We start from the raw sequence: 16,869 nt of genomic DNA, 5'->3' as shown, positions 1-16,869 counted from the left end.
CAAAAATGAGTCTGAAAAGACCATGGCTTTGATTTTGGGATCTCTTTCACTTGAGCTCTCTTGAATTGTTTACCCTGTGGGAAGCTTGCGGCCATGTCTAAAGCATGCCTGTGGAAAGGCGGATGTGATGAGGGCCCCAAGCCAGCCAACAACCAGGTGAACAAATCCCAACTGGTAGAGCCTTCGGATGAGCTCAGAGCCCCCAGTCTGAAGTCAACTGTAACCTCATGAAACTCCTTGAGCCAGAAGCAGCTCATTAAGCCAAACCTGAATTCCCCCAGGAAACTATGAGTTAATAAACATTTGTTGTTTTAAGGTGCTAAGTTTTGGGGGTGACAGGTTATGGAAAAATAGATAACCAATATAATTCTTATATATAATATTATTTTCCAGGTAATTTACCTTTTGTATTTATAAAGAAGTGAAATTATAGTACTGGCTCCTCATAACATTAATGATAATTGTTTAGTGTCTACCAAGAATTTATAGAAAATGTTTTTAGTAGGATAAGGATGGTCTGAATCCCTGGAAATCAAGACAGGTAGAAGAATTATCAATGCTCAAAACTTTGTCTTCTGAAGCCCTTCATTCAAGCTTCAGTTTTGGGTGCTATTAAAAAAAAATTCTATGAAATATACCAATAGTACTAATCCTGTTACCAGATTAATTGATCTTAGTTTGTCTTATGCGTTATTATGATGTACATCGGATCAGAATCAAGATTAGGAACTGGACCAACCTAGATGCCCTTCAATTGATGAATGGATAAAGAAACGGTGGTATATATATACAATGGAATATTACTCAGCCATAAAGAATGATAAAATTATGGCATTTGCAGGCAAATGGACGAAATTGGAGAATATCATGCTAAGTGAGATAAGCCAATCTCAAAAAACCAAAGGTCGAATGATATCGCTAATAAGTGGATGAGGACACATAAAGGGGGGAGGGAGGGGTTAGTGTTAGGGTTAGAGTTAGGGTTAGGGAGGGAGGCAAGGATGGAGAAAGGAAGGACTGTATAGAGGGAAAAGAGGGGTGGGAGAAGGGAAAAAATAACAGAGTGAATCAAACAACATTACCCTATGTAAATTTATGATTACACAAATGGTATGCCTTTATGCCATGTACAAACAGAGAAACAACATGTATCCCATTTGTTTACAATAAAAAAAAAAAATTAGAAACTGGTTCTTCTCATTTCCAAACATACAATATTCTTCTCCATTGGCTATTATACTTTTGTTCCTTAATTAAAATATTAGCACTCATGATTACACATTTAAAAAGTACACTTCTATGCCAATATTAAGGTTGTAAGAATTATCCATTGGGAAGATTCAGATCCATATAAATAACATACAACTATTTATATATGCATTTACACACAAATAAAACATGCAAAATAATTTATAAACTTTTGTTCTAAGATGAGAAAACGAGTGAAAATCACTACATACTCTTGGTATGTTGGCCATACCACTTCAAAATAGCTCTCTCCTGGTTGGTTAAATCCATCACTGTCAATTTATTTCTGGGCATTTGAAGGACTCTGTTGTCCTCATTATCTCTGCTTCTGACTGTACCACTCACATATATAAACTATACCTATTTTAATCCTGAATAGTTCACTTGAGATTTAGCCCTTTCTCTGGGCTACAATAACAAACTAGAATATTTCCCAACTTCCCTATTTACCAACTCACAGCTTCATGTTCAGAAAGAGGTTTTTCTTTTCTTTCATCCAAATGATGATACATGTAAAAAACATCAAGGTATCATCATGCGAAGAACACTTTAAAAACCTCAAAAATGTTAGGTAATGCAATATTACTATTTTGCCTCATAAGTAGCTTGTGCAAATTCATGAACAATTCTTGTCTTTTTCAAAAATGTCACCTACTATCATACTGTCCAGAGCAGTGCTTCTCAAACCTTAAAGTCAGAGCTATTACTTAAGGATTTTTTGAAAAGGCAGTTTCTGAATTCTGTAGTGGGAAGTAGTGGAGTTTGGGGTGGAAGCTGAGAATCTGCATTCTTATATGCTTCCAAGAGATATTGAAGAAATTTTAAGAGAAGGATCCAGAAGATCTTGAAGACAAAATGGAAAATCCAAATACAAGAAGTAAAGCCCAGATGTAAGCCATATAAAACACATATTTTTTTATGAGAGTTTATTTTCATAAACATTCCCTGAAGACCAAAAATTTTAGGAAACAGGACTCATAGAATATGTAGCGTCAATCCTAAAGTAGATTGAGATCTCAATCAGCACACAAATTTAGACTTGGAATAAGAAAATAATTTTTATAGCAAAACACAGAATTATTTCTGGAAAATTGATAGCAGATGTTGGTCTTTATAAAACAATATCTGCATTCTGCAGTGGTTAACTAAGTTTCTTATCATAGTTCCAACAAGAAGGAGCAAGTTACAATGGTCTTTGCTTCAAACATATAACTACCCTGCAAAGAGCCCATTTTGTTTGATTTTAACATATTTATCATTTTTTGCTGGTATATTGGAGAGTATATGCCTAATTCAACAAAGGTTGTGTAGACAATAGGGCCTATTAATTCAAGACCAGGATGATGAAATGTTTGCTTAAGAGTAACTTTGACAGAAACACTCATAACTGATTTGATAAATAAACAATAAACACAACTTGATAAAAACTTCTTGATTTTTTTTTTTTTGTATCATGAATGACCAGCAAGTGTAAATGATATGAAGGTTATATTTAAAAAAATAAAAAGCCTCCTGGCAAAGTAGGATGTGAAGTTACGGGACTCCATCTAGTAGGGGATAACTCATATTCCATGTCTTCCTTCCCCTAACACTGTGCGAATGAGAACTGGTGTGATATATTACCCCTTTGTGCACACAAACAATTTATGAGTCCACATGTGCCTTTTCAATATGTTTAAATTATACAAAGGTGAATGAGGCATTCTTCTGATAGATTCCATTATTTCAAGACTTCAATTACAAATAGTTGAAAATGAGTAGCCAATAATCCCTAAATCATTAAAATACATACCTATCCCAACCCTTCCTCCCTCGCTAGCTAATCATTTCAAGACTTTATTATCAGTAATTTTGCTACAAGACTATGATTAATTAAAAACTGGCTGCCATGTTGATTGCCTTTCAGAGTGGAGAAATCCATTATTTTGAAAGCTCTCCATTTTCTACCTATATGCATGGCTGATGTCTGTTGCTAGTGATTTCACGTGGTATACCAGGACACTCGAGTGGCCCCATCTAAGCCAGGGCTTACTAAATTATGATTCAGCAAAGATTTCTGAAAACTCATGATTCGTTTACATTTAGAACTCTTGTGGGCCTTTTCTGGCTTCCAGGGTGGGAAAATCAACCCCTCAAATGGCATGATCCAAAGGGTACCAGAAATGCTTCTCTATTTTTCCTTGGTAATTTTTTTCTATTTGTCTAGGAATTTTATCACTAGAGCTTAATTTTAAGGTTGTGGTCTTCTATTAAAATACAAGTGGAAGGATTATTGTCTAGGGAGGCATTATTAGTTAACGCTTAACTGGAGGCTTTCTTTTTCAGACTGTTTTCTAAATTTTGAAGTGGTTGGGAGCAAAATGCTATGGGATAATGCACTGTTCAGACAGTTAGGAGTCAGCAAGCCCGAGAGAGTAAGGGTGGAAAAGAATGGGAAGGCAATCCACCTCCTAAACCTTAACATTATGATCCTTTAATGAATGATTTGCAAGGAAAAGACAGGAAATAATGAAATGGCAATCTTCACAGATAATAACAATAATAGCCTACCATTATAATGTCTCTTCTTAGGGATGTCTTCAAACTCCTTTATCAAGACTCTGACCTTAACAACCTACTATTTTACAATCAAGGTCACATAATCAATCAAATCTTAGCCTACTGTATTAAAAATACTAAAGGCACCTAGTTCAGTGGATTCAATGTTGAAGAGTGTTTTGGAATGAATTTTGTTTCCCCCTAAATTCATATATTGAAGCCCTAGTCCCAGTTCTTAAGAAAGTGACCATTTCAGAGATAGGGCTTTTAAAGCAGTAATTAAGGTTACATGAAATCATAAGCCAACATGACTTATTTTCTTTTAAGAAGAGGAAGGGACACTGAGGATGCATAGTAACAAGGAAGAAACTATTTGATGTAACAGTGAGGAGGTGATTATCTGCAAGTCATGGAGGGAGGTGTCAGGAGAAACCAACTCTGCTGGCACCCTGGTCTTGGGCTTCCAGCCTCAAGAACTGTGAGAAAACAGATTTCAGCTGTTCAAGTCCCTCATTTATTTACGCTGTCCACCTTTACCACCTCTATCTACATAAAGCGTAATTCTCTACTTTTTCATCTACTTTATATTTCTATACTAAGGAGTACTAAGGCTACTCTTGGAAGATAATTGTTTTTACTAGTAAAAAACATTTCTGCATATTCTGACAAATTTGTTAAGGATAAGAGGGAATTTTAGGTACAGCACTATCAATATTCTACATCTGCAGGCATTTATTGGGCACATACTGAGCACCAGGCACTGTGCTAGGTGCCAGAGAGATAGGACTGAATTAGTTAACGAGGATCCCTTTCCCACAGAGGGGAAGATAGATAGTAAATGAAACAACCAGTCACCCACCTAAGGATGACAGTGATGACAAGGAAATAAACAGTATGCCATGACAGTGACTTATGGGAACCTACCAGAGGTGGTGCCTTCAATCTAAGTTTGGAAGCCAGAAGAGTCAGCACACATGCATATGGAAGTTGGGTAGCAGTGGAATGAGGAAGAATGTCCTAGACAGAGGAAAGAGCCAGCATCGTGGGCTTGATGCAGGAAAGAGCTTGGCCTGACTTAGGAATTGATCCAATGCTGATGTGACTAAACATTTTGATGGTGTGGGAGAACCCCATGAGGGCTGAGGCTGGGGAGGGGTAGGCAAGGATAGCTCACAAGCAGGCTTGTAGACCCTGGTGAGGGTTTGTAAACTAAGTGCAGTAGGAATTCAGTCAACAGTTTTAAGCAGACAAGTTAATGAAAATTTAGACCTCATATATGAAATCCAGAAATGGGCATTTAAAGAATGTGGTATGTCTTTTTTTCACCAAGCATAAAATATTGTGGAATAATTTCAAACTAGTTGGGTTATCAATCCATTTAGCAAGAAATCTGTTGGCAATATGAAAGCACAGTCCTTTGTACTGGAGAAAAACACAAACAGAACATTTTAAACCAGTTTTATGAGATCAGGAGTCTAACCAAGTGGCAGCCATCGATTGTGACAATGAACTACAGAGTGGAGCGTTAGCTGTTTTCCTTCCCTCCCTTCCAGCATTAGGAGAAATATGCTAGAAACTTCTGAATGATAAATATGTAGAATATAATTATGGTTAGAGGTAGACATTCTGGGTTTGTTTCTAGTCTTTTGGTCTGCCTGCCACAAACCTTCCTTGTAAGTTACTGGTAAACTCAGACAACTGGTAAGTTTAGGGAAGGGCAGAAAAGGGCCACTATGGTACATTTTGAGATACCTCCTTCATGAATTGCTTAAAAGTCATAAGGATTTTTTTTTTTTTTTTTGGGTGGGAAACTGAGAATTGAATTCAGCGGCACTCGACCACTGAGCCACATTCCCAGCCCTATTTTGTATTTTATTTAGAGACAGGGTCACGCTGAGTTGCTTAGGGCCTTGCTTTTTCTGAGGTTGGCTTTGAACTTGTGATCCTCCTGCCTCGGCCTCCTGAGCTGCTGGATTTTATTTTTAGGAATGCAGCAGCAGAAATTCTCTCCTGAGTTGCTATTTACTTACTTGGTTTATCTGACATCAGAATCAGCAATGACTCAAGGTTCTTTAATTTACCACTGAACTACCTACAAATGAGCCACTTTCCCATAGTGTTAAGTAGTAAATATAGAATAGAAGAATACAAGATTCCCAGGAGCCTATCTGAATAATGGCAAAAACCAAGCCTTTGATGGAGAACAGCTGAGGTGCTCATTTGCTGAGCATCTCATGAAGGGTGCAGACAAGGAACTGGAGGAATGGCGAAGAAAACGGATGGTAGCTGGTTTCAGAAGACCTGCATGCAAGCCCCCACTGACCTGTAATCTTGGATGAGGTCTTAATGTTTTGGGGCTTGCATTTTCTTATCAGGGAAATGGAAATGATATCCAACCTTCTAGGACTGTGAGACAGTAAATTAAACAATATGTGGGAAAGGGCCCTGTCAACAAACAGAGAAACAAGATGTATCCCATTTGTTTACAATAAAAACAAATTAAAAAAAAAAAAAAAAAAAAAGAAAGGGCCCTGTCATTTCTGAAGCACTTCCTAAGTGGAGAATTTATTATTTCAGTTCTGTCTACTTTAATGAGATAAAGGGGAATGAAGACAAAATTCTTGCCTTTTTAGAAGCTTAATGGCATTTGCTGGTAAATGGATGGAGGTGGAGAATATCATGCCAAGTAAAATAAGCAAAACTCATAAAACCAAAGGCCGCATATTTTCTCTGATGCTAATTCACAATAAGGGTTGGGGTGGCTAGGGAAGAATAGAGTTACTTTATATTAGGTAGATGGGGGTGAAGGGGGAGGGGTATGGGGGTGGGAAGGATAGTAGAGTGAAACAGACATTATCTCACGTATATATATGACTGCATGACTGATGTGATCCTACAATATGTACAATATGTACAATCAGAAAAATAAGAAATTACACTCCATGTATGTATGGTTTATCAAAATGTATAAATTCTAGCATCATGTATAACTAGAACAAATTAGAAAATTAAAATAGAAAAAAATTAACACAAGAAGTTGCAATTCATGGAGCTGGGTTTATAGAAGGTAACTTACTAGCAACCACCATTATTCTTAGATGTATTCAAAATATTTGTTAAAAGGAAATAAAAATAACACAGTAAGAGATGCAGCTGTAGAAGTAAATATGTGTAGGCTGCAGTGTGGATAAACTACCCATGAAATCTTCCTAGAGGGCAAATGTTGACCCAGGTTTATAAGAAGTGATGTAGCACAGTGGCCATGAACTTGGATGGAGAATAGTTAAGATCTCTGCTCACTGTTTAATAGCTGAGTGACTATGGAAGAGTCAGGTAAACTCTTTAAAATGATTCCTTCACTTATTTGTAAAATAGGAATGGCTGTATTTACTCTGTGAGCTTACTCTAAGGACTAGGATAAATCATGTACATAAAGTTGTAGCAAAACTTATCATGAAGCAAGTGCTTTAAAATTAGTAGTGATTATGATTATTATCATTATTATATCTCACTGTTTTGAATGATGGTCAAGCATTAGAGCTATGATAATAAAGAAGGTGATAAATCATTATATCATTTATATAAAATCATGAAAGGTATGAGAAATTGTCAGGACCTAATAAAACATAAAGGAAATGGAGGGAAAAAATGAGAAATTTGAAGAAGTTGGAACTTATTAAGGGGACGAGAAAAGCAATGAGGAATATGAAATCAGCGTTCAAAGGCAGCCTGCTTCATTGATCGATCGCTCTTACATCTTGTTTTGTACAAATACAAATCCTTTGTAGCTTTTATCAGGCAAATGTAAGGTGTCTCTGCTGAGATAGTATGATGGTCTCAAGTGACCATCAAGTCAATATGATTAATCACCTGAGTAGAGAAAATGCTTGGTAGTGACAAATTCTGAGCTTTCCTCTTTGGAGATTTCTTTGTTACAACCTTAATTAAGAAAAGGTCAAAGAAGAGTGGTTGAAATGACTGGGGCGCCCTCAGAATTATGGAGGAGAGGAGGATATACCATCACATCACTGCCTTTTGATTGACTCTCTATTGACTGTATTCTGGCAAGATTATTGAGATGTTTTTTAAATAATTATTTATTCTCTCAGCTTCCATAAAACATTGGGGTACCAAATTTGTTGGTAATAAGATTAAGGCAATCTTGTTTTGAGAGGTTGAGCTGTGAAAATGTAGATACTACTGAATCCAGAAGCTCAGGGAATTTGAACAAAGTGATGGGCTTATTCAGCTGAAGAGCACATTTTTATCTCCATAAGGAGCAGGTTACAGGATTAAATTAACATGCTACTTACACGTTTTTTAAAAATGCAAATTTATAGGTATTTATTATATTTATCTATTGAAACAAATAAACATTCACTACTTCATCAGACCTAAAATTGTCTCTTGTGCTAATCTTGCAAAAATAGATCTAAGGTGTCAGAAGTGGTAATAGAAAGGAACTTTGGAAATAGTCAAGGGAGGAGAGAGTTTTAGAAACAGTCTAATGACACTAAGTGGTGAAGGCAGTGAGCATCAAACAATGGACATTAGGTATTTCAGGGATGCCTTTGTGAAGTAGAAAAGAAGACCTGCTTGCTAATGGTGAAGGTGGAAAGCATTTTAATGGGAGATAACCCACTGGTTCACTTGGTTGTTATAACCTCAGAAGAACCATGGACTCTTAGCTCAGAGAAAATTGGAGTTGTTAAGCAAAATCAAAATATTTCCACGGAATTGGTTGGCTAAATAGTCTTGTACAACAGTAGCCTAACCAAGATGGAAACATACATCTAAGTATATAGCCTGTCCTTTCACTTTTATTCAAATTGCAAATGCACATTAAGAAAATCAAGCAACTTTCACCAATCTCAAATGTCACCATTAAAATAGACTCCATGAATGCCTTTACCCTATCATGTAGGGCTGTCTCAATTCCTGGATTTACAAATCTGAAAATAAACTTTGTATGTTCTGGGACTTGAAAGCAAACTTCATCAGCATGGTACTTAGATACGTTTGTAAGTAATAGAATTGCTGAAAGACAAAGAAGTGATTTCCATTTGATCCTATCACACTACTTTTGCACTCTTTCGGTTCTATGTTAAGTGAAGTGAAGCAACATTTCACAAATCAGCATGTACTTGGAATGAGATAAATTCCTGCATCGCCATCCTGTGTCATTTGATATGACATGGTAAAGAACTGGCCAGGGGACCCAGAGTCCTACATTCGCCTGAATGCTAATCTTTGGCACAGCATCCATTTACACAAGTTTTCACCTTAGCTAAGATATAAACAAGGTTACAAATTCTATGATATTTTCAAGGGAAACATCTAAACTAACATCACAAAAGACTTCAACATTGCATTAGGTAAAAAGCGTCTCTGTGACTCCTTCAGCATGCTGTGACTCTGCCCCTTGCTAAGATGCCTTGTCACCAGCTCAGACTGATCCCCTTTCTAAGGACAGTCAGGAAGCCAAACCTGCACTAACCATGATGGGTTGTTCCGGAGCATGTTGACATACAGTCCGATGAGAACATGTTCATCGGCTAGCCTGTCTGCCACATTCAGGCTGTACTGTATCCTGAAATGGGGCAGGAGGAAAGAAAGAGAGGTGAACAGAAATGAGCAGGAAAGGCAGGAGTGAGTCTGCAGTAGAAAAGGCATTTGGAAAACCAAGGCAGTAAAGGAAGAGGCTAAGAAAAACACAAGCAAAACCCAGGCAATGAAATTCACAATTTCATTTTACTATCTTTACAGATGAGGACTTTCATTTAGGCTGAACAACTTTTTAGAAAACAGATCTGCATTCTTTGACCCCTAAGGTCAAGGAATTCATCTGTACTGTGAACACACTGAAAGAGGTTGCAAGCAAAGATTAAGTATCTTTTGGAAAATCATATCATCAGTTTAGTCATTAAAAAGAAAAACAAAAGAAAAAGGAAATTCGGAAGTGAGTAACAACACAGATGTGTCCACGCAAAACAACTAGTTGGTGCTGTTAATTGGGTTATGACAGGTCACCGCTTTTACTAAATTGAATATGATCTTTCACACACAAAGCATTTTTGCAGAAGAAACTCCGTTTTTAGCTTTGTTAGTTCAGGGTTCCAGTGCACTCTGGCTGTAACTTACCCTTTGCCCTTCAGCAAAGCTGGAGCAGCCCTAGCCAGCATTTTGTTCTGCTCTACTTCACTGTCCTTGGGAGGAGAGCTGGTTAATAAGATGGGAAAGCCAAGAAGAGCGTAAACACGGCAACGCACTCAAGACAGAAACTGGCAACAGAAACTCCCAAGTCTAGGTCCAAGCTCTATTTGCAAAGATCTGTAATATTTTGAAACGTTCAAGATGTTTTCAGATCTCCACCGAGTTTGACTAGGAGTGGAAACCTGCTCTGAGAACTGTAATTAGAATTACACAGGCCACCTTGGTTCCAGATTTGACCTTTGCTATTTGCCCAATGAGTGAGCATGTATATTTGAAATGCATAGACATCATAAAAATTTTCTCAACATCCTATCAACATATATGAAAACAGTCCGGTAGCTCACCAAGTCCTGCCAGCCTTTAGATCCCACTCTAAAGGGATCCTCCTGTCTCCCCTAAAATTTCCAGCTGTCTATGTTGCATAGACTTAAAAAGTACCTAGAAATTGCTGTCATATTAATAGTACTTTACTACTAAGCACAAGTCACTTAACCTTGACTGAGAAGCTACAAAGAAAACCATCAGAGAAATAGAAAAATATACCCTGGAGAGAGAGAGAGAGAGAGAGAGAGAGAGAGAGAGAGAGAGAGAGAGAGAGAGAGAGAGAGAGAGAGAGAAAAGAGAGTGTGTATATACATATATATATTTGTATTTCTTATGCCAATATTAATATGAAACTAGCAAATAGAGTCCTATCACTAAACCAATTTTAAAACATAGGAATATTAATTTTATTTATGAATTTAAAGGACAATTTTAAGGTTTAAAATATTATTTTATTGAATTATAAATAGTAATATAACTTATAATTAATTAAGTGTGGCCACGCTGAAGTCACCCAAGATCTACTGTGATGAATAGGCATGCTTCCCTGGGATATATGGTATTTCAACTGGTTTGGTAATCTGTTTAAAGAGAGTTTGCTTCTTTGTAGGTTAAGAATTTCCTCTACACATTGGTGTACCTAAAACTATCCTCTACTTCATGTAAAATACAAAGGTAAACTGCCTAACTAATTGTTAAAATACCAAGTATTACCATGGTATTTAAAATTGTAGGGTTTTGCCCCAAATTTCTCTAGATTATATATAAAGTATTAAAATCTTATAAAACTTTTAAGTTTTAAGGTTGTATCACAAGGTACCACCTTTTCAGACATAAATCCTAAAAACATAGAAATGTATAAATGAATAATGTACATTATGATTAGTATTATTACTTTGGAACAGTGTATACAAAAGTTTCCTTAAGTCTGATAAATTCATGTCAGATTTGATTTATAAAGAAAATGTAATGCATAGAGTAGCTGATTGTGTTTGTTTGTTGAGTGTTTGGCATCTTCACCTGGCCCTTTAGGTGGGCAACTGTAACACAAAATAACGCTGTGCAGCTGCACATAAAAGTGACTTTAAAATAAACTAGAGTGTGGGGTGCACACATGTTTTGATGTATATATTGTGGAATGATTAAATCAAAATAACATAGTTATCATATCATATACTTATTTTTATTGTAGTGAAAACATTTAAGTCCTATTCTTGCAGCAATTTTGAAACAGACAATATGATGCTATTAACCATAGTCAACATGCCCAGTGATAGATCGCTACAACTTTGCAAATGACAAATTAGATGAATGTTCTAGGAGAATCTTCTTTCCTGATGGCCTTAATTATTTTTTCCCCAGCATATTGATCTTTATCTTCTAAGACTGAAACATGCCGGTCGGGGTCAATAACCACCTTAACCCCTCATTGGTGGTCATTTTCTGTGATGTCCCATTTTCCCACCAAAACTACATTTCAAACCTTGCCTACTAGATCTTCCTGTTGCCCAATATTCTCAATGACTCCCCCCTCCCCCCGAACTAAGGTAAATTAATCTGTTGTATAATTGATTTCAGATGTTTGTAAAACCATTTGCAACACTGTGTGAAATATCAATGATTCTTCCCTCTGAACTAAAAGGTTTCCCTGACTGGTGTTTCTTTGTTCTTTAAATTCCAGAAATATTGTAGCAATATTTCTTTAAGCCAAAGTCTAATAATTACCCAGGTGTATCCACTGATGCTGAGTGTATGAGATAAAATGAGAAAAAAAGGAGAGAAAAGAAATGCAGGAAAATTAACCACGGAAATGTGTTTGCTACAAATTATTCTGGTGATGGGAGAAAGTTCCTATGGTAAAGCCCAGAAGTGACCTTTCCACTGCTTGGTCACTCCACAAGCATGGAGGAGCTTGCTGATATCAGTACCTAGCAGGGACAGGGTGTCAGGAAATAGGCAACTGGCTAGTTTTCCTTTGGTGACCTTATTTCTTTTTCTTCAATGATTTGGGCTATTCTACTTTTCTTCTGCTCCTCCATTTCTCTGGTTACCCTCTTCTTTTTCTTTCTTCTTCTTCTTCTTCTTTCCCTCCTTTCCTCCAAGGAATGAACAGATATTCTAAGTATATCCATCTCTTTGCTTTTTGTTGCTCTTTTCTTTGTACTGGCCCTTGCCAGAGTTGGCTTGAGGGAATCATTTAAATCCTCTTATTTTCCTTTGCCTCCTCAAATGAATTTTTGGAAAAACCAGTTCTTGGAAAATATGGGGGTTACACCATGCATGCTTATGAGATTGTGGAAGTAAACTATTTTGTTTTGCTATAGCTCTTAATTTTTAGAGCTAGGAGCATCTCTGCCTTTTGGTATTTATTGTTTACACGGTTTCTACTTATCCTAGAGCTAGACTTAAATTCTCATTACTTGCTTCTGGGAAGTTAAGAATGTGACCATGCATAAGGTGACCAAGGACACAACAAAAAAGAATAGTTACTCTTTCAAAATAAGGTCAGGAACTTCAGAGAGTTTAGTAGGAGGTAGGTTTCACTTAAACTTGGGTCTTTAAAGTCTTCCCACATGAAGTACCTTCCTCCAGAATCCTTTCTGCTGTTCCCCAAGAGCTTGAACAAGGGAAGCAAAGTGAACACTCTTTTTTCTTCTGAGTCATTGTGAAGACAGCGACTCCTTGAAGCAATGCGTTCTCACACTATTTCATGGAATAATTTAGATTTTTAAATCTTCATTTTGTAGCTTGGTGGCTTACATAGAGAATTGAAGTGGTAATTCTAGTTGTTTATGGACTAAGCACTTTCAGCATCTCAGCGTGTCAGAATGTGACAATGACTTTACACAACTCCAGCTAGACCTCCCAAAGCTGCTCTTTGCCCTGTCTCAAGTCCAAATGCACTCTCCCTTTCAGTCTCTGAAACTGGGAACTACTTGGGGCTCCCCACTCCACATGGTTTTTAACATCTTTCCTAATCTAAATCTCCGGGAGAAGCAAGGCCACCATTCCCAAATTGTATGTCTACCTCTCTGATTTTCTTTCTACCAGGTTCACAGCAAGATATACATATATCCCTCTGCACCCATATCACCATTGCTGTTTACCCTGGAGGGCATGGCAGGGATTTTTACAATTTGTATGTTCTGCAGGAAGCAAAAAGATTGAGATTGTGTTATTTTTTTTTCTTCCTAAAACATCTTTAGCAATTTACCTTTTAAACAACCTCTCTGGAAAACAGGATATTTAATGATAAATAGCCTTTTCCCAACAGTTTCATGCAAAAACATATAGATATGCAGTGACTTAATGGGTTCTAGAAAGATAGACATATATATATATATATATATTTTTTTTTTAAATTCTCCCTTTAGTTTTGAAAGGCAATTGAAGCCAGTATTTTTAGTTTAGTGCAAACATTTTTAGAATATCCTAAGGTAACAAAATTATACACAAATGCTTCCTGGAGTTATGCATTTTAAAAATGCATAATATAGTGACCTATGTTGGATGACTATATAAGCCCTGGTCAAAGAACTTCTTTTCTTCTATTGAACACTATATTAAAAGCCTGGATTCAGTCTCATGGGGCATGGATATTACATAATCAAAGTACCTAATATGAAAAACATTACCACAATGGTTAAAAGGAAAGCAATATTTAAATCATGACAAATTAAAGATAGATATTTTCATTTCTATTGATTCTTTATTCATTGATAAACTTGTGTGGTATTTGGACTTGTCAAGAATGATTTGTAAAATTGACTCCTTCCTTAAGTAACTTTCACTTGTGGATAAAATTTTGCTTCTTGCTACAATTTACACAGTTTAGTAACAAATTCACCAAACTCATTTAAGCACAATTAAAGAGTCCACGATCAGATGTTTTAGAGAAGAATAGAGGAATTTTACATTACATAGAGGGAAATGAGAGGGAGGAGGAGGGTATAAAAAATGGTGGAATGAGATCATTACCCTATGTACATGTATGATTACACGAATGGTATGAATCTACGTCGTGCACAACCACAGAAACGAAAAGATGTACCCCGTTTGTGAATAAGGAATCAAAATGCAGCGTATAAAAATAAAAAAAAATTAAAAAGAGATAATTTCCTGAAACATCCTGTTTCTCTTTCCTTTTCTAGCTTTCAGTAGCTTAGAGCTGAAATGTAAAACGTCTCTTACATGCAAATCAGGAAACACACACAAAAAAATAGGTTAGTATCTTAGCAGAAAAGTTAGCTGTCAATCAAGTCAGGCAGGCATAAATGTTGACTCATGTGGAACAGGTACCAGGGAAGAAATAAGAATTCTTAGGTCACAGTCAATTCATCCCACTTACTATGGTGTCCCCCAATATTATCAAGTCATAACAATCGTGTTTTGCCAACAGAACCCATAGAAGAGTCTGCTGGGTGCAGAGTGTGCACCAAAATCATCTGAAGCATGCTAGTAAGATCAGAAAGGTTAAGAAAGGAAAAAGAGAGGTGATCGTGGTTTTAATTATGCACTAACAGTGAAATATAGGAAATTGTTAGAATTCAGTGCAAAGACTGGGTTAATTCAAGTTTGAAGAAAAAATCGAGTGCATGTATGGCTCTGGGGATACATGAAATAAAGGATTATCTACAGAGGTAATTATTTCAAATTTCATGTAATTTCACACAATATTCCCAGAAGAGTGTGAGAAGACTGAAGACATATTCAGGGTGGTGTCAGATATTGGTTTATCAATTTCTCTATTTTTATGACTGAAAATGGATAGGCTTCTTAAAAAAAATTAGTCATGGAGAAAACTTTGATTTTCAGAAGCAAAGCTGAATTCAGTATCTCGTTTTATTTCTAGACACTTTTGATTACCAAATCACAAATGCTTGAAATTTAGTTTGAACCATTTAATTCAGATTAAAAGCCTGAGTTGTTAGGCAAACAATCTTTGGGTAAGCAAAAGCATTTGGAAAAAAATGAAAAGAAAAAATACAGTGAATTAGTTTTTCTTTGGATGAAAATGCAATCCAATCAACCAAGTGACCAAAAGTCAACCAACAAAAGCCACAACAAATGCTGCTCCACTGGGGAGATTTAGGATTTGGGAAGTGCTTGGGGTGGGTGGGGTACCCTCCTTAAGGTATTACAGAGCCTAATGCAGTACCAGTAATAACCAGTGTGACTGTGACAAACCAGAAAATGGTATATAAGATTGTGTTCAGCACACTATATGAATTCCAAGTCATTTCCTAATATTTGATAGAGTGACAGGATCTGGCTAGGTGCTACATGTAATAGCCAAAAAGCCTCCTTTTGTGAGTGATTATTACCACCTTGGAAGTTGCAACTATGAAAATACCTGTGAAATCTTTAAGCAATGTTTCTGATATTGGAGGTAGAAGAAATTAGCCATTCAAATTTCCAGTGTCCTTATAATGGTTAATGAAGTTGGGCCATGATTAAAGAAGCTTTTTATCATAGGAAAGTACTAATTAACTCTCTTATATAAACTAAGCAAAGATTTTGGCAAGATAATTAAGATTTTAAAAGAGATATATTTCCAACAAAGAAAGAAGATCCTCTGAGGCCTGATGCTATAGACAGTGAAGGGGAGAGAGGACCACATGAACCTGGCTTTGTTGTGAGTACTTGCAATCATATTTGCAGTAAGGGTATGCCATCTTTCATAAGCTTAGATAAGATTGCTGGCTGCCATGTTTAGCTATTGGAGGCCTCTTCCTAGGGAGCATGGTAGATTGCTATCAATCCAGCCATTCTTTCCTATAAATTTACAAGAAAACAATCTAGGCATAAGAATATAGATAATGATCAAGAAAATGAATGAGGTGGATATATCTATGATTTATATTATTTGACCCACCTCCTACCTAACTACTAACCAGCACTGAGTGCACACATATGCATGTGTACACAGACAGATACACACTCACAAGAGGACTTCAAAGGACTAAGAGAGAGTGCCTTTGAGAATCCCTTCTTTTAAGTAATGCAAAAGTGAATCAAATATATCACTGGAAAAGGAACAGGGGATGTGACAGATGGTGGTGGTAACCAGAGGTACACACTCATAAATCTGTGTGAGGTGGATTACTCGGATGTCAAAAGACTTCAAAGATTCACCCTAGTGCCTTTTGAAGATCAAAGTGGTAGACTTGTAAAGGACTCTAGGCAGGGAGTGCCAGGAGTGTGGAGAGAGGATTTTGCAGTGGTGATTTTAATTCATCCTTACTCTGTTTTATCTTTCTAAGATCTCTAAGATTTCTAAGTTAAAATACAAAAGACTGACAACTGAGGCTAAATAAAATACCCACAAGGCAAGCTTCCCTACTTTCTTAATGCTGCCCAAATACTGAACAGTGCTGTTTTTGGTCTGCTTAGGTTTTATTTGGTTTTAAAGGGGGCAGTTGGGGTGCAGGGGGGTTGAAGGCAGACTTCTAGGTCATATGGTTTTAGTCCTGTTCCAATCATAGAAAGAATAGGGCCTCTAACTTATGCCTTCATCTGGCATGGCGGATTTCCATCAACCTCAGT

At 36.7% G+C, this 16,869-nt stretch overlaps 1 protein-coding gene across 17 annotated transcripts in view; it reads right to left on the bottom strand.

Moving 5' to 3' along the window:
- Window positions 1-16,869, bottom strand: part of DTNA (dystrobrevin alpha) — a 357,757-nt gene that overhangs the window by 43,962 nt on the left and 296,926 nt on the right. For 11 of the 17 annotated variants that reach the window (XM_079108515.1, XM_079108517.1, XM_079108514.1 and 8 more), the window contains 2 exons: window positions 9,928-10,005; window positions 9,284-9,376 (listed from right to left, as the gene is read on the bottom strand). The exons of the other annotated variants lie outside the window; for them this stretch is intronic. In XM_079108515.1, the coding sequence (XP_078964641.1) occupies window positions 9,284-9,376; window positions 9,928-10,005 (171 nt within the window). The remainder of the gene's footprint in view (window positions 1-9,283; window positions 9,377-9,927; window positions 10,006-16,869) is intronic. 17 annotated transcript variants of the gene reach the window in all.

This window comes from Sciurus vulgaris, assembly GCF_902686455.1.
Source record: "Sciurus vulgaris genome assembly, chromosome: 13".
Classification (NCBI taxonomy): Eukaryota; Metazoa; Chordata; class Mammalia; order Rodentia; family Sciuridae; genus Sciurus; species Sciurus vulgaris.
Note: the sequence above shows the minus strand (reverse complement) of the source record. Positions and strands in the feature narration are given on the sequence as shown.